The 26,600-nt window shown below is 47.7% G+C and overlaps 1 protein-coding gene and 1 non-coding gene across 2 annotated transcripts in view; both read left to right on the forward strand.

Annotated features, from left to right (window-relative positions):
• Window positions 1–538: 538 nt before the first annotated feature.
• Window positions 539–26,600, forward strand: part of LOC139278049 (microtubule-associated tyrosine carboxypeptidase 1-like) — a 46,974-nt gene continuing 20,912 nt past the window's right edge. Inside the window, exons 1-2 of the mRNA XM_070896714.1 lie at window positions 539–853; window positions 9,235–9,378. Coding sequence (XP_070752815.1) covers window positions 560–853; window positions 9,235–9,378 — 438 coding nt within the window. The 5' untranslated portion in view covers window positions 539–559. The remainder of the gene's footprint in view (window positions 854–9,234; window positions 9,379–26,600) is intronic.
• Window positions 17,008–17,080, forward strand: trnat-ugu (transfer RNA threonine (anticodon UGU)). The gene has a single exon. It is a non-coding gene; the product is annotated as a tRNA-Thr (tRNA).

Consider the following 26,600-nt stretch of genomic DNA (forward strand, 5'->3'; position numbering starts at 1 on the left):
CAATCGGATGGGGTGTAAATCGGGCATTAAGATGACCGGCTATGTGGGCCATTGAGGGAAGCCTTTGTGTGTTTTTGTATGTGTTTAAATTTAAGTCTTGGATTCAGGCCTAGTGTCTGACTCCCTAAGGATGGCAATACTGCTTGCTTGGGCAGGAAGTGAGGTGTCAATTCAAAGGAAGCTGACTGTAATTTTCCACAGCGGACGTGACCTCATTTCTTTTTTTTCTATTGTGCAGAGCGGCAAAGTGAGGCTAAAGTTAGGCTTCCCACGGCACTGCTTCCTGGCTCCGGAGATGGTGCTTGATCCAGGAGCGCAGGCCTTGCCTGGGCCTCCGAAGAGCAAGAGGGTCGACATGACCAAAGCACCGAAGAAAGAGGCCGAGAGAAAGGGCGGTGAGAGGAACGGGATCCAGCCGCACCACCACCTTGCCACCACGCAGCCGGACGCGCCTCTGAGAACTATATCGCAGGCCCCGGGGACGCTCGGGTGCAGCTTGAAGGTCAGCAAGACGCTGATAGCTGGGCCGAGTCTGCTCAGTAACGGACACTGTAGCTGGATGAGACGGAGCGAAAGTTCATACAGCGTCAACAGCGTGGGCTCTGGTCGCTCCCGGGCCCGCATCAGGAACGCCACCTCTCTCCCTCACATAGCCAAGTACAGCGCACGGGAGCCACCGCCCGCGAAAAGCCCGTGCCTCTTGGTGGCGCTGAGACCAATGAACGTCGACAAGGAGAAAGAGACGTTTTTTCAGTCCAACTACATCTACAATCCTCAGTTCGAGTATTCGGAGCCCCTCAGCAGTAGCATAATGAGCAAGTACTGCATGGCCTCAGACCGCTTCATCGAGCAGGTGAGGACCTCTTCTTAAGTCGTTAAATTCTGTTACCTCCATGCTTTGGTTGCCTCCGGAGTCGCTCCAGGAGCGCTCCCATGCGCTCCTGGCCTGCCTCCCATCTTCCATAATGTTAAGCACATCCAAAACTCTGCTGCCCGTATCCTAACGCTCACCATCATCCATGTTCTCGCTGACCTGCATTGATTCCCGGTCCGGCAACGCCTCAAATTTCAACTTCTTATCCGATCGTGACAATCGGAGATAAGGCCATTTCTGACCACTTCCTCATATCGCTCTCCACCCACATCCCCCACCACCCCCCCACTAATCCTACTTCCTTCTGTGCCTACCCCTGGAAAAACTCTCTCCCGACTCCCTTACAGCTGCACTTACGAAATCCCAACTGTGCAGCCTTTGGCCCTCTATTCACCACAACATTTCTGCAGCTATCGATCTGCTCAATCACCCCCTCACCACTACCTTTGATGCCCTAGTCTCTATTAAAACAGTTACTCTCTCTCACCCTGGCTATTCTCCCTGGTACAGCCTTCATCTTCGCTCCCTAAGTCCAAAGTACGCAGACTTGAACAGATTTGGAGGACAACTGGTTTCGCCATTCACTGCCAGATCTGGCTGGACTACATAAAGCATTATCGGGTCCTGCTCTCATCTGCCAAGATTGCTCCCTATTCCAGAATCATTCTGGAATGCAAAGATCAATCCCTGCTTCTATTCTTCACTGCTAACCCTCTTCTTAAACTCATCTCCCCTGTCTCCTCCATTCTCAACGCTGACAACAAGTGTGAGGAGCTCATGGACATCTTTGTCTCCAAGATTGAGACCATCCGTTCAGCTGCCTCTGCCATTTCCCTTCCTTTCCCTAGCCCACCGGGCCAAACTTCCTCTAAGGATCCCCCCTGCCCTAACCCTGAACTCACATCTTTCTCCAGTTTCTCTCCGACCTCTCCAAGCTCATCCTGTCCATGAGACACATTTCCTCTTCCTTCGACCCTATTCCCACCAAACTGCTGACCACCCAGCTTCCTTTCCTGGCTCCCATGTTAGCTGACATTGTTAACGGTTCTCTCTCCGCAGGGACTGTCCCCCTCTCCCTCAAATCTGCTGTCATCACCCCTCTCCTCAAAAAGCCAACCCTTGGTTCCGCCGTCCTTGCAAACTACCGCCGCATCTCCAACCTCCCTTTCCTCTCCAAAGTCCTTGAACATGTTGTCACCTCCCAAATCCGTGCCCATCTTTCCCGCACTTCCATGTTTGAATCCCTCCAATCCGGTTTCCGCGCCTGCCACTGTGCCGAAACGGCTCTCATCAAAGTCACAAATGACATCCTTTGTGACTGTGACAAAGGCAAACTATCCCTCCTTGTCCTTCTCGACTTGTCTGCAGCCTTTGACACGGTTCACCACTCTATCCTTCTCCAACGCCTCTCCACCGTCATCCAGCTGGGTGAGACTGCACTCGCCTGGTTCCATTCTTATCTATCTAATCGTAGCCAGAGAATCACCTGTAATGGCTTCTCTTCCCACCCCTGCATCGTTACCTCTGGTGTCCCCCAAGGATCTATCCCTGGCCCCCTCCTATTCTCATCTACATGTTGCCGCTTGGCTACATCATCCGAAAACACAGCGCCAGTTTCCACATGCACGCTGATAACACCCAGCTCTACCTCAATACCACTTCTCTCGACCCTTCCACGGTCTCTAAATTGTCAGACTGCTTGCCCAACATCCAGTTCTGGATGAGCAGAAATTTTCTCCAATTAAACATTGGTAAGATTGAAGCCATTGTTTTCAGTCCCTGCCAAAAACTCCGTTCCCTAGCCACTGACTCCATCCCTCTCCTCAACTCCTGTCAGAGGCTGAACCAGACTGTTCGCAACCTTGGTGTCATATTTGACCCTGAAATTAGCTTTCGCCCACATATCCACAGCATAACTAAAGACCACCTATTTCTACTTCCGTAACATCGCCCGTCTCTGCCCTTGCCTCAGCTCATCCGCTGCTGAAACCCTCATCCATGCCTTTCTTACCTCTAGACTTGACTATTCCAACGCACTCCTGGCTGGCCTCCCACGTTCTACCCTATGTAAACTTGAGGTCATCCAAAACTCAGCAGCCCGTGTCCTGACCCGGTTAAGCAACGTCTCGATTTCAAAATTTTCATCCTTATTTTCAAAACCTTCCATGTGCTCACCCCTCCCTATCTCTGTAATCTCCTCCAGCCCCACAACTCCCTGAGATGACTGCGCTCCTCTAATTCTGCTCTCTTGAGCATCCCTGATTATAATCGCTCAACCATCGGTGGCCATGACTTCAGCTGCTGAGGCCCTGAGCTCTGGAATTCCCTGCCTAAACCTCTCCGCCACTCCTTAAAACCTACCTCTTTGACCAAGCTTTTGGTCATCTGCCCTGATTTCTCCTTATGTGGCTCGGCGGTCAATTTCTTTGTCATAACCCTCCTGTGAGGCGCCTTGGGACGTTTTACTACGTTAAAGGCGCTATATAAATCCAAGTTGTCATTGTTGTGTTCAAATCCCTCCATGACATAGCTTCTCTCTATTTCTTTAACCACTCCAACCCTCCGAGATCTCTGTGCTCCTCCTCTTGTGCACCCCCGATTTCCATCGCCCCACCAATGGTCTTCAGCTGCCTAAGCCCTAATCGCTGGAAATTCCCTCCCTAAGCCTCTCCATCTCTCCCTCTCCCTCTTCCTTTAGAACTCTCCTTAAAACCAACTTATTTGACCAATATTTTGCTCACGTCCTAATATTGGCACTGTGTGAAAGTTTGATAATGCATTGGGACATTTGACTATGTTAATGGCACTGTTATGTTGTTGCTGTAACAGTGTACTGATCATCACCTGTATTGTGAGCTGGACGGATGTCGAGTAAAATAAGTTCGCCACAAATGATTCTGATGTCAAAGTGGGCATATTGCATCATATTGCATAGTGTGGTACTGGGTCCTGCGGGCCAGGAAGGCTCAAGGTTTGATCCCTGTTCAGTGCTGAGTTAGCTAGAAATTAGCCCTGTTGGGTGTTGGGCGGGGAGTGTGGGGAAGGGAAGTTGTGATTACAATTGGACTGCATTCTAATGCAGTTTGTGTCTGTGTGTTTAATGCAGTTGGTGTCTTGTGTGTTTAATGCAGTTTGTGTCTGGTGTTAGTTTAATGCAGTTTCTGTCTGTGTATTAGTTTAATGCAGTTTGTGTCTGTGTGTTTAATGCAGTTTGTGTCTGTGTATTAGTTTAATGCAGTTTGTGTCTGTATGTTTAATGCAGTTTGTGGCTGTGTGTTTAATGCAGTTTTTATCTGGTGTTAGTTTAAGCCAATGTTTAGTGGCTGAGCTGCTGCTGTTGATGTTCTGATTTCTCGGAGATGATCCTGCGTTTCACATGTACAGGGTAATTCAATTTTAGGATTAATGCCAGACTGCAGCATACAGAAAACGTTGTACTAACAGGAAAATTGGATTAACTGCTTAACGCGTAGTGATAGCAGGTTGTGTTTAATGGAGTTCCGTTTGATGGCTTTAATTCTCTTGGAGCTACCCTTATGGCTCAGTGGGTTTGATCAATGGGTAGCCGAGGTTTACAGTGCTGTAAGTGCCACAAAGGCCATTGGTCTTTGCTGAGTTCACTGAACCTGGCTGGGGTGCCAGTGGAGCGACTACTATTGGTATCCGTGCCCTTTAGTTTCCAACTTTTGTTCAGTCTAAAAAAATTGATGGACAGTGGGTCAAAGAACACGGATTAAGAAAAGTGTTTAAAAAAAATTGTAGTGAGGTAAATTATTTCAATTATTGTGTGATCTCGGCATTGAATTGGTGGCACAGGACTTACATTTATTTCAATCGTGTGTGTGTGTATGTGTGTGTGCCTGTGAGTTTCTCTCTGTCTATCGCTCTCTTCCTGTGTCTCCATCTGTCTTTTACTGTCTCTGTCCATCTGTTTCCATTTTTCACCGCCTTGCTCTCTCTCTTTGTCTATCTCTCTTTCTGTCTGTCGGTCTTGCTCTCACCCTGTCTCTCTCTCTCTCTCTCTCTCTCTCTCTGTTTCTTTATCTCTGTCTGTGTGTCTCTCTCTATGCTGCAGATTTCCAGCCTGTATATTCACCTACTCTTTGTATAAATACTGCAGATTTAGATATGATCGCCTCTTGCTCTTTATTAATATTTCTTTCTATAAAATGTTGTCCCTTTTTTCTTTAGTTTCTTGTATATTTAATTGCTTTCTAGATATATCACAAATTGTTTATTTTGACTCTTACTCCCTCTGTATATAAACAAAGAACTTGCATTTATATAGTCTTTCACGACCTTAAGGAAGTCTGAAAGTGCTTTACAGCCAATGAAGTACTTTTGAAGTGTAGTCCCCAATGTTCCCTGTAAGCTATGCAGCCGTACAGTGAACTCAATGGTGTTCTAATGGCAAAAACTGCACATGTGCGGTAAAGGAGCTGCACACCTAAAGAAAACTTAGTGCAGACATTGATAGTCACTGTTGTAATGTCGGAAAGCACTGCAGCCAATGTGTACACAGTAAGCTCCCACAACAGCAATGAGATAATAACTGATAATCTGTGTTAGTGATGATGGTTGAGGGATAAACATTTGCCAGAACACTGGAAGAACCCCCCTGCTCTTTGACACAGTGCCACAGGATCCTTTACATCCACCTGAGATGGCAGACTATCTTGGTTTACCATCTGGTCCGAAAGTCGGCACCTCTGACTGTGCAGCACTCCCTCAGTACTGCACTGGAGTGTCCACCTAGACTATTACTCAAGTGTCCGGAGTGGGACTTTAACCATTGGCTCATAGTTGAGAGTACTACCTGTTGATATGTATGATCGATGTGTTTATGATTTTGATAGTGAACATCTTTCCACACCCCCAATGTTTGCACATGTTTATTTTGTCTGTCAATGGTCGCTGGGCAGGAATCAGCAGTGAAAACAACGGCTGATTCTGCTTTCTTTTGCCCTTCTGAGCATGAGGACACCAAGGCGGAGTGTTTTCTAGTACTGTTGGGGAAGGGTTAAACTAATATGGCAAGGGGATGGGAATCTATGAAGGGAGGCAGAGGGAAGTAAAAAGGGGGCAGAAGCAAAAGGTAGGATGGAGAAAAGCAAGAGTGGAGGGCAGAGAAATCAAGGGCAAAAATCAAAAAGGGCCACATTACAACATAATTCTAAAAGGACAAAGAGTGTTAAAAAAACAAGCCTGAAGACTCCGAGTCTCAATGCGAGGAGCATTCGTAATAAGGTGGACGAATTAACTGCGCAGATAGCTGTTAACAGATATGATGTAATTGGGATTACGGAGACATGGCTCCAGGGTAACCAAGGCTGGGTCTCAACATCCAGGGGTATTCAATATTCAGGAAGGATAGACAGGAAGGAAAAGGAGGTGGGATAATGTTACTGGTTAAAGAGGAGGTTAATGCAATAGTAAGGAAGGACATTAGCTTGGATGATGCGGAATCGATATGGGTAGAGCTGCGAAACACCAAAGAGCACAAAACGTTAGTGGGAGTTGTGTACAGACCACCAAACAGTAATAGGGAGGTTGGGATGGTAACAAACAGGAAATTAGGGATGCATGCATTAAGAGTTCAGCAGTTATCATGGGTGACTTTAACCTACATATTGATTGGACTAACCAAACTGGTAGCAATACTGTGGAGGAGGATTTCCTGGAGATTATAAGGGATGGTTTTCCAGACCAATATATCAAGGAACCAACTAGAGAGCTGGCCATGCTAGATTGGGTGTTGTGTAACGAGAGAGGATTAATTGGCAATCTGGTCATGTGTGGCCCTTTGGGGAAGACCATAATATGGTAGAATTCTTCATTAAGAGCGACACAGTTAATTCAGAGACTAGGGTCCCGAACTTAAAGAAAGGAAACTTCGATGATATGAGACGTGATTTCGCTAGGATAGACTGGCGAATGATACTTAAAAGGTTGACGGTGGATAGGCAATGGCAGACATTTAAAGATCACATGGATGAATTACAACTATTGTACATCCCTGACTGGCATAAAAATAAAACAGGAAAGGTGGCTCAACCGTGGCTAACAAGGGAAATTAGGGATAGTGTTAAATCCAAGGAAGAGCCATATAAATTGGCCAGAAAAAGCAGCAAACCTGAGGACTGGGAGAAATTTAAAATTCAGCAGAGGAGGACTAAGGTTTTAATTCGGAGGGGGAAAATAGAGTATGAGAGTAAGCTTGCAGGGAACATAAAAACTGACTGCAAAAGCTTCTATAGATATGTGACGAGAAAAAGATTAGTGAAGACTAATGTAGGTCCCTTGCAGTCAGAATCAGGTGAATTCATAATGGGGAACAAGGAAATGGCAGGCCAATTGAACAAATACTTTGGTTCGGTCTTCACTAAGGAAGACACGAATAACTTCCCAAAAATACTAGGGGACCGAGGGTCTAGCGAGAAGGGGGAAATGGTGTTAGGGAAATTGATGGAACTGAAGGCCAATAAATCCCCAGGGCCTGATAGTCTACATCCCAGAGTACTTAAGGAAGTAGCCCTAGAAATAGTAGATTCATTGGTCATCATTTTCCAAAATTCCATGGACTCTGGATCAGTACCTATGGATTGGAGGGTAGCTGATGTAACCCCACTTTTTAAAAAAGGAGGGAGAGAGAAAACAAGGAATTATAGACCGATTAGCCTGACATCGGTGGTGAGGAAAATGCTGGAATCAATTATTAAAGATGTAATAATAGCGTATTTGGAAAGCAGTGACAGGATCGGTCCAAGTCAGCATGGATTTATGAAAAGAAAATCATACTTGACAAATCTTCTAGAGTTTTTTGAGGATATAACTAGTAGAGTGGATAAGGGAGAACCAGTGGATGTGGTGTATTTGGACTTTCAAAAGGCTTTTGACAAGGTCCCACACAAGAGATTCGTGTGCAAAATTAAGGCACATGGTATTGGGGGTAAAGTATTGACGTGGATAGAGAACTGGTTGGCAGACAGGAAGCAAAGAGTGGGAATAAACGGGTCATTTTCAGAATGGCAGGCAGTGACTAGTGGGACCCCAGCTATTTACAATATGCATTAATGATTTAGACGAAGGAATTGAATGTAATATCTCCAAGTTTGCAGATGACACTAAGCTGGGTGGCAGTGTGAGCTATGAGGAGGATGCTAAGAGGCTGCAGAGTGACTTGGACAGGTTAGGTGAATGGACAAATGCATGGCAGATGCAGTATAATGTAGATAAATGTGAGGCTATCCACTTTAATTGCACAAACAGGAAGGCAGATTATTATCTGAATGGCGACAGATTAGTAAAAAGGGAGGTGCAATGAGACCTGGGTGTCATGGTACATTAGTCACTGAAGGTAGGCATGCAGATACAGCAGGCGGTAAAGAAAGGAAATGACATGCTGGCCTTCATAGCGAGAGGATTGGAGTATAGGAGCAGTGAGGTCTTGCTGCAGTTGTACAGGGCCTTGGTGAGACCACACCTTGAGTATTGTGTACAGTTTTGGTCCCCTAATCTGAGGAAGGACATGCTTGTTATTGAGGGAGTGCAGCGAAGGTTCACCAGACTAATTCCCGGGATGACAGGACTGACATATGAAGAAAGATTGGATCGGCTAGGCTTATACTCAATGGAATTTAGAAGAATGAGAGGGAATCTCATAGAAGCATATAAAATTATGACGGGACTGGACAAGTTAGATGCAGGAAGAATGTTCCCGATGATGGGGAAGTCCAGAACCAGGGGTCACAGTCTAAGGATAAGGGGTAAGCCATATAGGACTGAGGTGAGGAGAAACTTTTTCACCCATAGAGTGGTGAACCTGTGGAATTCTCTGCCACAGAAAGTTGTTGAGTCCAGTTCATTGGATATATTCAAGAGGGAGTTAGATGTGGCCCTTATGGCTAAGGGGATCAGAGGGTATGGAGAGAAGGCGGGAGTGGGGTACTGAAGTGGCTTGATCAGCCATGATCACATTGAATGGTGGTGCAGGCTCGAAGGGCCAAATGGCCTGCTCCTTCTATGATTCTATGTTACTATTATAGCGCGCTGCCCTCAACCCAAATTGATGTCCTCTACCACTGCATGGGGCTGCGATCTTCTGGTCTGCAGAGCTCAGTATCACAGCTTGCTTTGTATGTATTCACTGAGCTGGAGATAACCAAAGAGAAATATTTAACAGTTGATTTAATTCCTTGATGGAGCCCCATTCTCAGAAGAGTTCAGTAAGAATTCAAGAATCCTCCATCAGATTGGTGGAAACTCTTACAAGATCAGAGGGCAGACCGGTAACTGGGTTAGATTCTGAATGAGACGCTGCAGAGTAACCACAATCCCATTCCCTTGTGTCTCTGTTCTAGGCTGTACGGATCATGAAGAGTGTGGTAAAGATGTACGGCAGCTATGAGAACTTTGAGGTGGCCACAGGAGGAGCAATGCTGTCAAAGAGTAAAATATGGACCTGCATCAGGAGCTACATGCGGAAGGAGGGATGCTCTGGAGAGGTGAGGAAGATGAAAAGGCTATGTCCTCACAACGGTCATGTGTGTGCACACGAATGTTTGCGCTGCTTCTGTATGTGTGCGCGTTCTGATGTTCAGCTTCCTCTAGAACCTCATAACTGATTTGCCTCTTCATATTCCAGTAAATATGGTTCTTGTTTTTCCCCACAATTTCTCTTCCCCACAGGTTTTTTTTCCATTCTCAGGCTGTAGGCGTCACTAGTAAGGCCAAAATTTATTGCCCATCTCTGGTTGCCCTTGAGAAGGTGGTGGTGGGCCTTCTGCTTGAACCGCTGCAGTCCGTGAGAGAAAGGTAATGTCCTTTGGCAGGGAATTCCAGGATCTTGACCCAGCGACCGTGAAGGAATAGCGACTGTATTTCCAAGTCGGAATGGTATGTGACTTGAAGGAGCACTTGGAGGTGGTGGTATTCCCATGCGCCTGATGCCCTTGCTCTTCGAGGTGATGGAGTTCATGCTTTTGGGAGGTGTAGCGGAGGCCCTGACTCCTTGCTGGGGTACAGTTCCCCCAGGGTCAGCAGCTCTCCAGGACACTGCCTAAGGGCCCGTTCTCCATGTGCAGCAGTGAGTGCGAGCCATGGGAGTGGATGAACTGGTAATGTGTAGTGTGATTGTTAAACCTTTTTTAATAAAGTCCTGCGCCTGCGCACATTCAGAGGCTGAACTCCAGGACATAGTCAACATATTTACTGAGACGTACGAAAGCATGGGCCTTATGCTAAGCATCAGTAAGACAAAGGTCCTCCACTAGCCTGTCCTCACCGCACAGCACTGACCCCCAGTCATCAAGATCCATGGCGCGGCACTGGACAACATGGACCACTTCCCTTATCTCGGGAGCCTCCTATCAACAAGAGCAGGCATTGATAACAAGATTCAACACCGCCTCCAGTGCGCCAGTGTAGCCTTCGGCCGCCTGAAGAAAAGAGTGTTTGAAGACCAGGCCCTCAAAACTGCCACCAAGTTTATGGTCGACAGGACTGTAGTAATACCCGCCCTTCTGTATGGCTCAGAAACATGGACCATGTACAGTAGACACATCAAGTCGCTGGAGAAATACCACCAACGATGTCTCCACAAGATCCTACAAATCCCCTGGGATGACAGATGCACCAACGTTAGCGTCCTCAACCAGGCCAACATCTCCAGCATTGAAGCACTGACCACACTTGATCAACTCCGTTGGGCAGGCCACATCGTTCACATGCCAGACACAAGACTCCCAAAGCAAGTGCTCTACTCGAAGGTCCTTCATGGCAAACGAGTCAAAGATGGGCAATGGAAACATTACAAGGACACCCTCAAAGCCTACCTGATAGAGTGCAACATCCCCACTGACACCTGGGAATCCCTGGCCAAAGACTGCCCTAAGTGGAGGAAGTGCATCCGGGAGGGCGCTGAGCTCCTCGAGTCTCATCACCGAAATCAAGCGCAGGCAGCGGAAAGAGCGTGCGTCAAACCAGTCCCACCCACCCTTTCCCTCAACGACTATCTGTCCCACCTGTGACAGAGACTGTGGTTCTCGTATTGGACTGTTCAGCCACCTAAAAACTCATGTTAAGAGTGTTAAGTATCGAATAACTCCACAAGGCTCAGTATGATGAACTAGTTCTGGCATGACCTTACTCCAGTTTATTTATTCTCAAAGTGAGGATTCAACATGGCTGCCAACATTATATACACGGCTTGCACGTGTCTGCCAGTGACCATTAGAACTCCGACAGTCGTGCCCTCCGGTGGCAGGTAAAACCCAGTTAACATACATAACATCATTTCCCCCAAAGTCCTTGGTACAGGTTGTATTTACAAGTTGAGATGGTCTGGGGCCTTCTGCTCCCTGGTTGATCATCTCAGTTCGAACCCAAGCTTGGGTGAGTTAGTAGGACCATTGCTGCACTGCGGAGCAGTCAGTCTGACAGGACTGTCAGAGATGTTCATGAATGACACAAGGGTCAACTGATGGTTGGATGTGTGTTTGTTGGTCGATGATGATGTCATCTTCAATTTGTTCTGGGTTGTCTGTGAATCGCAGTTTGGTTTAGTCGATGTGCCTCTTGCACGTTTGGCCATTTCCCAGTTTGACTACAAACACTCTGTTCCTCTCCTTGGCCAAAATGGTGCCAGCAACACACTTTGGACCATGACCATAATTCAGGGCAAACACAGGGTCTGAACAGCAATGTCACGTGATACGGTCATGCGATCGTGGTACCATTGTTGCCGTTGCCTTTTGGTTTCGACATGATCATTGAGATCCGGGTGTACAAGGGAGAGCCTGGTTTTGAGGCCTCTCTTCATTAACAGCTCGGGAGGAGGGATCCCGGTGAGCGAGTGGGGTCTCGTCCGGTAACTGAGCAGAATGCGGGACAAGTGGGTTTGTAGGGAGCCGTGAGTCACGCGTTTTAGGCTCTGCTTAATGGTTTGGACAGCCCGCTCCGCTTGACCGTTAGACGCGGGTTTGAAAGGGGCAGACCTGACATGCTTAATGCCATTACGGGTCATAATCTTGTGGAACTCCGAACTGGCGAAACATGGTCTGTTGTTGCTGACAAGGACGCCAGGCAGGCCATGGGTGGCGAACATGGCCCAGAGGCTGTCAATAGTGGCTGTGGACGTGCTGGATGACATGACTATGAATTCAATCCATTTGGAGCAAGCGTTCACTACCACTAAAAACATTTTGCCGAGAAAAGGGCCGGCAAAGTCGATGTGGATCGTTCACCATAGTTTCAATGGCCTTGACCACAGACTCAGCGGAGTCTCCACAGGTGTATTACTCAGTTGCATGCAAGAGTTGCACTGATGCATGCATGAGTCCAAGTCCGAGTCAATGCTGGGCCACCAAATGTGAGACCTGGCAATGGCCTTCATCATGTCAATGCCTGGGTGGGTACTGTGTAAATCTCGCACAAAAGTTTCCCTGCTTTTTTTGGCATAACAACACGATTACCCCATAACAGACAATCAGACTGAATAGACAATTCATCTTTGCGGCGGCTATAAGTCTTAATTTCATCCTGCAATTCCCTGGGAATGGCAGACCAATTTCCATTTAGGCACACCTTTTTACACATGACAGTACAGGATCCTGGCTGGTAGGTCCTAATTTGACGAGCCATGACGGGTGACCCCTCGCTCGCAAAGGCATCCATGACCAGCAGCAAGTCTGCGGCATTTCCACCCCGGTTGTGGGCAATGGTAGCCGGCCAAGTGCATCAGCACAGTTTTCAGTGCCTGGTCTGTGGCGGATGACATAATCATAAGCGAATAATGTCAGTGCCCATCTTAGGATGCGGGACGAGGCATTGGTGTTGATACCTTTGCTCTCAGAAAACAATGAAATGAGCGGTTTGTGGTCTGTTTCAAGCTCAAACCGAAGCTCAAACAGGTATTGGTGCATTTTCCTAACCCCATATACGCATGCTAAAGCCTCTTTCTCTGTCATACTATAAGCTCTTTCAGCCTTAGACAGACTTCTGGATGCATATGCAACTGATTGGCATTTACCTGATACATTGGCTTGCTGGAGCACACAACCGACCCCATATGATGAGGTGTCGCAGGCCAGCACTAACTGCTTACATAGGTCATAGTGTACCAGTAATTTATTGGAACATAGCAGGTTCCTGGCTTCTCAAAAGCTCTGTCTTGAGATTTGCCCCAAACCTAGTCATTACCCTTTCTCAGCAACATGTGCAAGGGCTCTAGCAATGTGCTCAAACTAGGCAGAAAGTTACCAAAATAGTTGAGAAGACCCAGGAACGAACGCAGCTCCGTCACACTCTGGGGCCTGCATGCATCCTTGATGGCCTCTGTCTTCGAGTCCGTAGGCCTGATGCCATCTGTTGAAATATTTCTCCCCAGGAAGTCGACTTCTGGTGCCATGAAAACGCACTTGGAGTGTTTTAGCCTGAGTCCCACTCTGTCCAGACGACGTAGAACCTCTTCCAGATTGTGCAGGTGTTCGGTGGTGTCGCGACCGGTGATCAGGATGTAATTTGGAACACGATGTTTCTTGGGGCAGATTTCAGCAATCTCTCCATGTTTCTCTGAAATATGGCTGCCACTGAGCGAATTCCAAAAGGGCATCTGGTATATAAGCAGTCCTTTGTGTGTGTTGATGCATGTCAGTTTTTTCGAAGATTCGACCAGCTCCTGTGTCATGTAAGCGGAGGTCAGGTCCAATTTGGTGAATGACTTCCCCCCCACTAGCATTGCAAACAGGTCGTCAGCCTTGGGTAACGGGTACTGATCCTGTATCGAGACTCGGTTGATCGTTACCTTGTAGTTGCCGCAGATCCTGACCATGACATCACTTTTCAACACCAGGACAATTGGACTAGCCCATTCGCTGAACTCGACTGGTGATATGATTCCTCCCCGTTGAAGTCTGTCCAGTTCGATCTCAACCTTCTCCCTCATCATGTACGGAATCGCTCGAGCCTTGTGATGAACGGGTCTTACGTCCGGGCCTAGGTGGATCTGCACCTGGGCTCCCGTGAAGTTGCCGATGCCTGGTTCGAACAACGAGGGAAACGTGCTCAGCACTTGAGCACACAAAGTGTCATCCACTGGTGATAAGGCTTTAATATCGTTCCAGTTCCTTAATTTTCTCAAGCCAACTCCTGCCGAACAGCGTTGGGCCATTGCCTGGAACGATCACCACGATAAATCATGCACAGCTCCATCGTACAATACCTTTACTGCTGCGTTGCCAATGACTGGTGTAGGTACGCAGCTTCGCATTGATTGGGCTCAGTTTGGGTCTTTTTGCCTTTGTGTCCCAAAGCTTTTCGAAAGCCCTCTGGCTCATTATTGACTGACTGTCACCCGTGTCGAATTTCGTGGATACTGGAACTCCATTTAATTTAAATTCCAGCATTATCGGAGGACTTTTGGTAAAGGAATGTATTCCATACACTTCTTCATCCTGTACCTTGGGTTGAGTTGCCTGTGCCACTTGATCCACGCAGGATCGATCATCCTCAACCATGTGGTGTGTCGCAGCATGCTTGCTCAGTTGCTGATACATTCGCTGAAGATGCCCCAGTGTTGCTCAGCCTTTGCATTAATGGGCCTGATGATAGCTCCCGCAACGCCAACAAGGCGATATTTGATTCACCCCCGATATAATGGCCCAATGCTGTTCGGCAGGAGTTTGCTTGAAAAAATTAAGGAACTGGAACGATATTAAAGCCTTATCATCAGTGGATGATGCTTCGTGTGCTCAAGTGCTGAGCAGTTACACATTGTACGAACACGGACGAGTAGGCCCTGCCATGTGCAGCTCTGCCTGCCGACGATATTATTTTATGCACAGTACTTGCCGCAGTCGTGTCCTCTGGTGGCAGGTAAAACCCAGTTAACATACATAACAAAGAGTGGAAGCAAGTCTTCCTCGATTCCAAAGGGCTGCCTATGATGATGATGAATATGTAGTGTGATTGTTAAACCTTTGTTAATAAACCAACTAGTTCTTACTAGCAATCTGTTGCTATGAATTCTTAAGCAAAGAACCCATGAAGCAAATACACTACAATGGGAGTCTTTCAAAGGATGATAACGGTTTGGAACAACCGACTGAACAAGACAATAAAGGCAACAAACACTGGAGTTGTTGACCATACACTTACATGTCATAATGGGAGAATAAATGCACTAAAAGGAGGGACGTTGTTTAGCTAAGGAACCTTTTCCCCTCCGACAGCACCGCGGCTGGCACTGAACTGGCAGTGGCTGTTTTAGTTTCCTCGCAGCTGTTGTTTTCTCAGTTGGTGTCCGGATTGCTGTGATCTGGTTGCGCTGAAATGGTCAGCACAGGTTGTAAAAAAGGGTTTTGTGTTCATACTCCTCCGGCAGCGAGACGTGATTTCTGCCCGAGATTCCTTCAGTGTCAACAAAAAAAACAGCTGGTCCATCGAGTCTGTTCCATTCCACATGTTGCAACATGATTCCAGTGCAATGCACCCAACGGCAGCTGTCTAATCTCCTGGGAGAGGCGAAGTGCCAAATAATAGAAACCCGAGGTCAATTCCGGTGAAAAGGTAATTCTAGGAAATTCCTCTCCGACTGCCAAAGACCATTTCAAATCGAGTTTTGGGAGATAAAGGTGACCAGGAGGTGTATCATCAGCATCTCGCCCTACCCTTTGTACTCAACACTATTGGCCTCCTCCAGGAACTCCTCCTGCTTCCATTTGAACGGTTGTGGTGAATCTGACTCCACCAGTGGGATTCTATCCTCAGCTGGGTCTTCAGTGATGAGCGGGCGGGGGAGGAATCTGTTAAGTTCATACAGGGGTGGGCTTGAAACTTTGCCCGGGTAGATGTGAATTTTGTCTACGGCTTCCAGCATTCATTCCAAAGGCAGCATGGGAGTGGCGGTCTTACCGGCCTCTTGGGCAAGAAGTGATTGCCCAATGGGAGAGGGGGAATGTGGAACGTGATTGCCCAATGGGAGAGGGGCGAGATGGAAAGGGTTGCCCAATGGGAGAGGGGGAGTGCGGAACGTGATTGCCCAATGGGAGAGGGGCAAGGTGGAAAGTGATTGCCCAATGGGTGAGGGGGAGGTGGAAAATGATTGCCCAATGGGAGAGGGGGAAACATGGAAAGTGCCGAATGGAAGAGGGGGAGGTGGAAAGTGATTGCCCAATGGGAGAGGGGAAGGCGGAAAGTGATTGCCCAATGGGAGAGGGGGAGTGCAGAAAGTGATTGCCCAATGGGAGAGGGGGGGTGCGGAAAATGATTGCCCAATGGGAGAGGTGGGAACACGGAAAGTGATTGTCCAATGGGAGAGGGGGAGTGCGGAAAGTGATTGCCCAACGGGAGAGGGGGAGTGCGGAAAGTGATTGCCCAATGGGAGAAGGGGAGTGCGGAAAGTGAGAGGGGAATCTAAAAAGTGGGGACAAACCTAAGTTGCCCCAACCCCGTAAATTATTGTCTGTGTAAACTGAGAGACACACAGGCAACAACTAGACTGTCTGGAAGTCATGTAGAGAGAGAAACAGGGAGACAACGAGTTGAAGTCAGAGATGGATGGAGAGAAGGAGATAGAAAGAGGCTGTGTAGCAGCCCGACAGAGAGTCACAATGGCCCAGAAATACTGCTGGGGATTGTCTCGATCTCCCGCTGTAAATTCGGCATGATTTCCGGAGAAATGGCACAGATGGCTTCTTTCAGCTCTCTTTCCGCAGTTATGGCAGGAGATTGAAACAGGACAGTCCAAAGATAGTGGCTGTCGGGATCAGCGCATGAACTTGGGGGATTTTTTGCAGAGTACATGAAATGTAATGACCCAGTTATATTGTACCAGTATCGGAAGTGTATTTAACAGCACAGTAAGCAATGAGCCAGAGGTGACATTGGTATTTTTTGACTGGATGAAATTACTCCATAAGTAAGTAGCAACTCGCTCCGATTTCTCCTCACTTGTCCTGAACAGGCACACTTCAGTCCATTGAAAAGAGTGGGCGGGACAGTCATAGAATGGTTACAGCACGGAAGGAGGCCATTTGGCCCGTCAAGTCAGAGCCACCGAAAACCCGTGCCCATGCTGGCTCCTTGAAAGAGTTATCTAACTCATCCCCCTCCCCTGCCCTTTCCCCATAGCAGGTGCCTCTATAGCTCAGGGGTTAGAGCACTGGTCTTGTAAACCAGTGGTCGTGACTTCAAATCTCACTGGGGCCTACTCAAAATTAGCTCAGTATTTAATTGGCCTTCATTGCGAGAGGGATGGAGTACAAAAACAGGGAGGTCCTGCTGCAACTGTATAGAGTATTGGTAAGGCCGCACCTGGAGTACTGTGTGCAGTTTTGGTCACCTTACTTAAGGAAGGATATAGTGGCTTTGGAGGGGTTTACAGAGACGATTCACTAGGATGATTCCGGAGATGAGGGGGTTACCTTATGATGATAGATTGAGTAGACTGGGTCTTTACTCGTTGGAGTTCAGAAGGATGAGGGGTGATCTTATAGAAACATTTAAAATCATGAAAGGGACAGACAAGATAGAGGCAGAGAGGTTGTTTCCACTGGTCGGGGAGACTAGAACTAGGGGGCACAGCCTCAAAATACGGGGGAGCCAATTTAAAACCGAGTTGAGAAGGAATTTCTTCTCCCAGAGGGTTGTGAATCTGTGGAATTCTCTGCCCAAGGAAGCAGTTGAGGCTAGCTCATTGAATGTATTCAAGTCACAGATAGATAGATTTTTAACCAATAAGGGAATTAAGGGTTATGGGGAGCGGGCGGGTAAGTGGAGCTGAGTCCACGGCCAGATCAGCCATGATCTTATTGAATGGCGGAGCAGGCTTGAGGGGCTAGATGGCCTACTCCTGTTCCTAATTCTTATGTTCTTATGTTCTTATAGCTAAGCAAATCTTCCCTTTTCAAATATGGGCTTGAATTTGCAGCCCCTAAGGGTACGTACGAGGTGTGCATGCGCCCATAGGGGCCCCGCAAGTTCCGGGTTTAGGCATATGAAATGCATGTGACTAAATTACCGCCGAACTTGCGATCAGTCACGAATCCTCTTGACTGATCCACTGCATTCGAAGGAAAATGGCCTCCATGGGTGGAGAGTTGGTCTATTTGCCCTTGAAATTCTTGTGCCTGGTAAAAGCAGGCGTAAGGCCTGCTTCTACCAGCGTAAGAGTTTTTAAAAATAGAAAAATAAAATGTTATCATTTATTTAGATATTAAAAACCCGGTCCATGAAGGTAAGTTTATTTTTAGCCCTGTTAAAATATATTTCAAATTGCAATTAAATTAATTTTAATTTTCTAATTTAAAAAAAAAATGATTTAATGTGTTTGTGTGTTTAGGAGTATTCCCATTCATACTTATGGCAGCTCCGTAGAAACGGAACTCACCAAAAGTATGAATGGGAATATCCCCATTTTGATAGGTTGGGCCGGCCCACGTAATCCCAGTGACGCGTACAAACCGCTTGCACTCCTGGGATACGTGAGCCTCTACACAGGCTTACACATTCCAGGAGCGCAAATCTCCGAACCTCCCAGACCACCACATACTTTCGTAGAACTTTTGTGGTCGGGGGCATCACCTGCGAGAGATCGTGGCGGTGGTGCGGTGAATGTTTGTGGCGGAGGAGCGGTGAGAGATCGTGGCAGAGGTGCGGTGAATGTTTGTGGCGGAGGAGCGGCGAGAGATCATGGCGGAGGTGCGGCAAATGAATGTACGGGGGCCAGAAGAGCCAACGGCCCAGGGGCAGCACGGGCCAGCCCACATTGTGTGCGCACTGGGTCCGTGCAGCAGAGCAGGTCTCCAGTCGTCCTGGTTAATCCTTGTCACTGGATAAAGCCTAGCTCTGTCAAGCCCGTGTGGTGGCTGATGTGCAACGGCCACCACATGTTAAAAAATTTCACGCACAGGCATCTTCCACCCCCTCAATTGGAATTTAGGACTGGAATATCGGTCCTTCATTGAAACACCTGTGAACTCATCTCTTTTGGTGTGGAAGCAAGCCATCCTCATTCAAGGGACTGCCTATGGTTGTTTCGGGTGGTGGTAGACTCCAACACACATTTCTCTATCTCCCCCCACATGCCCCCCCACACTGCCCCAGCTACCTCTGCCGGCCTTCCGATTTATAATGGTGGGTGCTCGAGATCCAATTCTGGTTCCGCATATGGCAGGCAAATCGAGGGACACTCCCTCCTTCATCTCCCCCCTCCCCCGCACCACCATGAGCCTGTGAAGATTGGTGGGGTCAGTGCTAGAGGTCACACCTTGTCTCTTATGCCAGGACACATTTTTTGGATATTAAGGGATATGGGGACAGTGCAGGAAAGTGGAGTTGAGGTCGAAGATCAGTCATGATCTCATTGAATGGCGGAGCAGGATAGAGGGGCCGAATGGCCTCCTCCTGCTCCTAATTCTTCTGTTCTCAGGACATGCTGCTGCCCCTCCCTCACCCAGTGGATATTCGGAGTCCAGATTGATCAGAAGTGGAGAGGTTCAGGAGGCTGTCTGAGATTTTATTTGAGAAAACAGCTGCAGTTCTTCCCTTATTAGGGTCATAAGCCAGTCGATAGTTTGTCTGGGGATAAGCACAAGCCTGTTTTCTCATGTCATCATCCCCCCCAAGCTAGTCAGAAACTAAAAATCTATCTCATGACTTCCTCGTGTCTTTTTTTTTAGAAAAGTTATTTAAAACAATGCTGTTGCAGTCTTTTGAGGAAGTTCATCTGGGAACTGCTACTGTTGCAAAATCTGAGCAATGTCATGAGGTCTCATTTATTTTTTATATATATTGATATGCTCTCCCTTTCCCCATTCCCCGTTTTCTCCTTGAAGGCACTGACTCTTAGTGGACTTATTCACTGGCACTTCCAGCTGCCCAATACCTGATCCAAATGTGTGACTGAGTCTTGGGGCACGGGCCAAGAAAAATCCAGGTTCAACCCCTGGCCTGGTCCCTGGGTCAGGAATCTGGTACCAGTGCTAAAGTTGAAGAAGAAAGACTTGCATTTTTAAAGTGCCTTTCACAATGTCCCAAAGCAATTTTGCTTTACTGTGCACAAATTGGCTGCTGTAGAAACATAGAAACATAGAAACATAGAAAATAGGTGCAGGATTAGGCCATTCAGCCCTTCGAGCCTGCACCACCATTTAATAAGATCATGGCTGATTGTTCACCTCAGTACCCCTTTCCTGCTTTCTCTCCATACCCCTTGATCCCTTTAGCCGTAAAGGCCATATCTAACTCCCTTTTGAATATATCTAACGAACTGGCCTCAACAACTCTCTGAGTGCAGAAGTTTACTGTGTTACAGTGACTACACTTCAGAAGTACTTCACTGGCTGAGGCCATGAAAGGAGCTTTAAATGTAGGGAACTCAGTCATCTCCTTGTGGAATTCCTGTATTTCTTCTCCTTTAACACTTCCCTCTGTTTGTCCCGGGCTTCGAATAAGGAACAGCTGAATTTCTACAGTCTTGTCTTCCGGGGATTTTGGCTTGATTGGAACAGTATAGCGTGGCATGAGATTTGCTTTAATCCCATGCTGTTCCTTCCCTTCCTCCTTGTGTGGAATTCTCACACAGTTTAGCTGGAGATTTAGGCATGGTTACGGGTAGCAGTTGTTCCTCTGGGACTCCACAACATCTTCTAGTATCCTTGTCGGACCGAGCCGTGAGAGTTTCTTTTACTTCAGTTCTTCCCTTTCCTCTGTTTTCTTTTCAGGCTCACTGGTCTCTATTTCGGGGCTGAAATTGACCCCCCTCCTTAAGGCCCAGTACCGCCTCGAAGAGAAATTGCCCCAGGGCGGAGTGGCAGCCATTCAGTGCCACTGACAGCTTTCCCCTGCGGGAAGCTGTGTGTGCCTGGGGGGGGCGGGGGGGGGGCCGACAATGGTAGCCACGGGGTTCGGCCGGGTCGCCAACAGGCAGCCCGGTACCAGGCCGCTGACCCGGCCGAAACCCTCCCTGGTGGCCCAGCGGGCCATGCAGAGTTTGCAGCGACCCTCCCCTTTAACTGAAGGGGAGGGACATTGTGATGCGTCAGCACGACACGGCACGTCCGCGTCACACTGATGTCTTTCAACCTGGCGCTGATGACACGCCCGACTTCCGCCCCTCAGCCGCCCCAAACACCGTCCGGAGGGAAACACAAGTTCAAATAGCTCAATTTCACTCTCCTCTCCGCTGCATGGATTGGGGCAGAGAAAAATGTTTTGAAACGGTCAGTCGGGGGGCAATTTCTGCCCCTTCATCTCTTGCTGTTTTTCTATCCTGCACCCTCTGAGTTCTCCCTTTCTCCCTCTCTCTGCTCTCTGTGCTCTGAGCTTTCTCTTTCAGCTCCTCAGTTATTTTCTCTCACTTTATTCTGTTTTTTTTCCTGGTTCCCTTTCACTTTCCTTGCGCACTCTCCCTTTATCTGTCTCTCCTTTTCTTCCATCTCTTTCTATTTCACCCTCTTTCTCCCCCCCCCCCACCCCACCTCCCGCCCCCCACCCCTCCTTTTCTGTCTCCTGTCTCACAGTTGCTCTCCTGCCTGATAGTTTTCAATATACCCTCACTGGAGAAAGACATTGCGACTTGAATTTGAATCCAGGAGCTGCAGACAAAGCTGTCCCGAGGGCCGATCAGATCCTCTGCTGTATAAATTACTGCCTGCTATTGTTGAGTTACTGATCCACGGGGGAATACAGCAGATGTCGCTGCCCCGTCTAGCATCACAAGTCAACGCTGGTGTGCAGCATCGCTGCAGTTCCAACAATAAAACTGGAAATCTGACGAGAAGCCAAGATCCTACAGCTTTCCGTCAGTCTGATTAAAATCGAATCTGCTCAATCCTCTTACATCCTTTCAAGATCAATTAGTTGTGAACACCTGGGGAGTGAAGGAACTCGCCAGTCTGAGACCACTCATTCTGGGGTATTTTTGTCCGTAGTTGCCGAGGCTCAGTAACCATCGTCTGAAGGTTGCGCACCCACAGTTTTCTGTCATGTGTCCACCGCCAAGATGGCCGCCGGCTCCGCTCCTCCACCAATGTTGCCTTTGACTGATTGTCAGCTGTGGCTCAGTGGGTATCACTCTCACCTCTGAGTCAGAACGTTGTAGGGTCAAATCCCACTCCAGGGACTTGATCACATAAGTCTAGGCTGACACTCCAGTGCAGTGCTGAGGGAGCGCTGCACTGTCTGAGGTGCTGGCTTTCGGATGAGACGTTAACCGAGGCCCCGTCTGCTCTCTCAGGTGGTGTAAAAGATCCCACGGCACTATTTCGAAGAAGAGCAGGGAGTTCTCCCCGGTGTCCCGGCCAATATTTATCCCTCAATCAACATAACAAAAACAGATTATCTGGTCATTATCACGTTGCTGTTTGTGGGAGCTTGCTGTGCGCAAATTGGCTGCCGCGTTTCCCACATTACAACAGTGACTACACTCCAAAAATACTTTGTTGGCTGTAAAGCGCTTTGAGACGTCCGGTGTCGTGAAAGGTGCTATATAAATGCAAGTCTTTCTTTTATTGTCAGGAAGCATCCGGCAGGAAGCAGGCAGAGGCAGATGGCCACGTTCACCCTTGATTTCCCCTGCCTCCCCACCCTCCCAAGCAGATGCTGCAGTCCTGCAGACGTATTGATGTGTCACTGTAAAGAGGGCATGACCTGGCCGGAAGGGTTTACCATCTGAGGAAGCAGAATCTGTTTGATGCAAGTCCCTGGAAATGTTCATGTATCTGGGTTTCCCGGGCCCGGCTATGCTTGATCTAGGTTGTGTTGACTGACTGGAATCCTGCTGTCTGCAGAGATGCAGAGTGGAGCTGCCCTATGTTTCAACAAAGTGCTGTTGTCTCACTGAACTCCATCTGAACCTGGTAACCCATGGAGAGAGAGATTTTCCTCTCATCGCTATTTCTAGTGAAACCGTTCTAGACATGAGAGGAAATCGTTCCACTATGTTCATAGTGACCAAAGCAAGTCAAGCTGACTGACAGAGATACTGCAAATCTCCATTACATATATAGAGAATGATGTGTATTCTTCCTTTGTAACTCTGTAAGGGACTACCAGCCGGCTCCCTAGTCTTGGGTCCCCAGTCAGTGATTCCTGATTCCAGGTCCGAGCTTGACTGTCACCTGATTCATTTTCTTTTCGCAGATTCTTTACTTGCAACATGTTGACATACATTCAGTGTACAGTGGGACATCGTGGTAGTATGCAGTATACATGGTGTATTGGGATAATATACAGTCTCAATGATATGTTGCAGTAGTATACATGGAGTAGTATGGAAGGCTACATTATACATGTTACATTGTGGTAAAGTGTGCTTTATTGTGGTAGTTTACAGTATCGATGGAATATTATGGTAGTACACTACTTGATACATTATGGTCATACACATATTGTGGCAATATACAGTATTGATGGTATTTGGTAATATGCAGCATAGATAGTCTATTGTAGCAGTGCACTGCATACTTGGTATAATGTGGTAATATACAGTATCTATGATGTGTTGTGTTAGTTTTAGTCCATGTACTTTGGAGGAAACAAAAATTGTGCAGGATGTAAAATGAGCGGCCAGTTCACTACAGCCTGTGTTCTACCCGGTGTTACAGTGACAATTCACCCCGAATATCAGCTGCAGTAATCTATAGGCTTTAGTTTTTTAACTATGTGCTTGAAGGTGAAGTTACATTTCAGACCACAAGCAACATGTAAAACAGGGCATGAATCACGGGATCCCCAGAGTGGAACTCTATCTCCTGATCACTGAACAAATGGTTTAAGCTTTCTTCAGAGCACAGCAGGCAATTACTGACTCACAGACAAGCAACATACACAGACAGCACTTCAACACTGAGCACAGAGCCAAGTCTGGGTGGAGGCGTGAGGAGGAGGAGGGAGTACAACGTTTACTGGGTAATTGTTTATCATTCAGACCGACAGAAGCGGAAATGGGATGGGGATAGAAACATAGAAAATAGGAGCAGGAGTAGGCCATTCGGCCCTTCAAGCCTGCACCACCATTCAATATGATCATGGCTGATCATGCAACTTCAGTACCCCATTCCTGCTTTCTCTCCATACCCCTTGATCCCTTTAGCCGTAAGGACCACATCTAACTCCCTTTTGAATATATCTAACGAACTGGCCTCAACAATTTTCTGTGGTAGAGAATTCCACAGGTTCACAACTCTATGCGTGAAGAAGTTTCTCCTCATCTCGGTCCTAAATGGCTTACCCCTTATCCTTAGACTGTGACCCCTGGTTCTGGACTTCCCCAACATCGGGAACATTCTTCCTGCATCTAACCTGTCCAATCCCGTCAGAATTTTATATGTTTCTATGAGATCCCCTCTCATTTTTCTAAATTCCAGTGAATATAACCATGAAGATGGGATGAGGACAGGGTGAGGGCAGGAGAAGGGGCAGTGGATGAGGACAGGAGCTGGGGGAATGGGATGAAGGTGGAAAGGTGGATAGAAGGGGCGAGAAGGTGTGGGGAGGCAGAGAGGGGAAAAGGCAGTCAGGGAGGGGGAAGATAGGAGGTGAGGGGGAAGGCAGTGAGGGTGGGGAGAGAGAGGGTACACAGTGAGGGTGGGGAGAGAGAGGGAAGGCAGTGAGGGTGGGGAGAGAGAGGGGACACAGTGAGGGTGGGGAGAGAGAGGAAAGGCAGTGAGGGTGGGGAGAGAGAGGGGACACAGTGAGGGTAGGGAGAGAGAGGGAAGGCAGTGAGGGTGGGGAGAGAGAAAGAGGGAATGCAGTGAGGGTAGGGAGAGAGAGAGGGAATGCAGTGAGGGTGGGGAGAGAGAGGGGACACAGTGAGGGTGGGGAGAGAGAGGGAATGCAGTGAGGGTGGGGAGAGAGAGGGAATGCAGTGAGGCTGAGGAGAGAGAGGGAAGGCAGTGAGTGTGGTGAGAGAGAGGGAGGGAATGCAGTGAGGGTGAGGAGAGAGAGGGGGAAGGCAGTGAGGGTGAGGAGAGAGAGGGGGAAGGCAGTGAGGGTGGGGAGAGAGAGGGGACACAGTGAGGGTGGGGAGAGAAAGGGGGAAAGCAGTGAGGGTAGGGAGAGAGCGATGGGGCAGGGAGCAGCAACTTTATAGCCTTTCTTTACTTAAATGTGGTATGTCTCACGGCAAAAAGAAAGAAAAACTTGCATTTATACTAAGGCTTCCACAACCTCAGAATGGTACAAACTGCTTTACAGCCAATAAAGTACTTTTGAAGTGTAGTCACTGTTGTAACGTAGTCACTGTTGTAATGTAGGTGTAATGTATGCACCTGTGAGGATGCTCACAGGTTTGTTGAGCTGTTGCGTTGGGAGTGGCTTAGCCAGTCACATGATGTGACTGACTCAATAAAACTTCAGCCAGTTAGGTTCGGGGGATCCACGATGAGGCAGGTGGTTGTGAGCCTGGTGGATGAACTGGTAATGTGTAGTGTGATTGTTAAACCTTTTGCTAATAAACCAACTCATTCTTAATAGCAAAAGCGAAATACTGCGGATGCTAGAATCTGAAATAAAAACCAAAAATGCTGGAAATCTCAGCGGGTCGGGCAGCATCTGTGGAGAGAAAAACAAAGTTAACGTTTCAGGTCGATGATTTTTCTTCAGAACTGGCGAAAGTTCGAAATGAACAGATTGTTAAGGAGCACTGAAAGGGGGAGGTGGGAAAGAACAAAAGGGAAGGTCTGTGATAGGGTGGAAGACAGGAGAGATTAGAGACAAAGGGGATGATGGGCCAACTTGAGAAAGTAATAGCAGAAGTTAGAAAAAGATTAGTCTCGATAGGGTGTGAATGGCAGGATAATTACCAGCTGCCATGGGAAACAGAGAGAAAAAATACATAAGATCAGTGGGGGGGGGTTTGAAAAAAAATCTTGTATTTTTTCTCTGTTTCCCATGGCAGCTGATAATTATTCTGCCATTCACACCCTACACAGACTCATCTTTTATTAACCTCTGCTATTACCATCTCAAGTTGGCCCATCATCTCTTATGTCTCTCAAATCTCTCCTGTCTCCCACCCTATCACAGACCTTCCCTTTTTGTTTTTTCGTCCCTTCCCTCTTTCAGTGCTCCTTAGGAATCTGTTAATTTCAAACTTTTGTCAGTTCTGATGAAGGGCCATCAACCTGAAACGTTAACTCTGTTTCTCTCCACCGATGCTGCCTGACCCGCTGAGAATTCCAGCACTTTCTGTTTTTATTACAGTTCTTAATCGCAATGCGTTGCTATGAATTCTTAAGCAAAGAACCCATGAAGCAAATACAGCAGCAACAACAATGTGATAATGACCCGATGATCTGTTTATGTCATGTTGGTTGAAGTCATGTTCAACCACAAACCTAAAGAAAGAAAGAGAAGTTTGCGGCAGCCTTGGCTGAATTTGCTGATCTCAGCGAGAGCAAGATGTTGGTGTAACAGTTTGACTCGGGGCCCCTGGACCAGCTCAGTTGTGTCGCTACCGAAGGCTGAATAGTTCTCTGCTTTCATCCCTGCGCTGGTAATATAAAGAATGGCCACTTGGACAAGGTACTGCACAGCCACTGGTGCCCGGGTAACTGTATCCCAGCATGGGACAGTCCCACCTCCAGAAGAGGGGAGACAATCAGCGAGAGAAAATCCAAGCAATGTTGGCTGAGCAGAGCTGGTGCTAAGTAATAAATAAACGCAGTTCGTGGAGTGAATTTAAATTTATTTCTGATTGATTTGCGGAGAAGTGGGCACCTGTCTC

Source organism: Pristiophorus japonicus, chromosome 13, assembly GCF_044704955.1.
Source record: "Pristiophorus japonicus isolate sPriJap1 chromosome 13, sPriJap1.hap1, whole genome shotgun sequence".
NCBI lineage: Eukaryota > Metazoa > Chordata > Chondrichthyes > Pristiophoridae > Pristiophorus > Pristiophorus japonicus.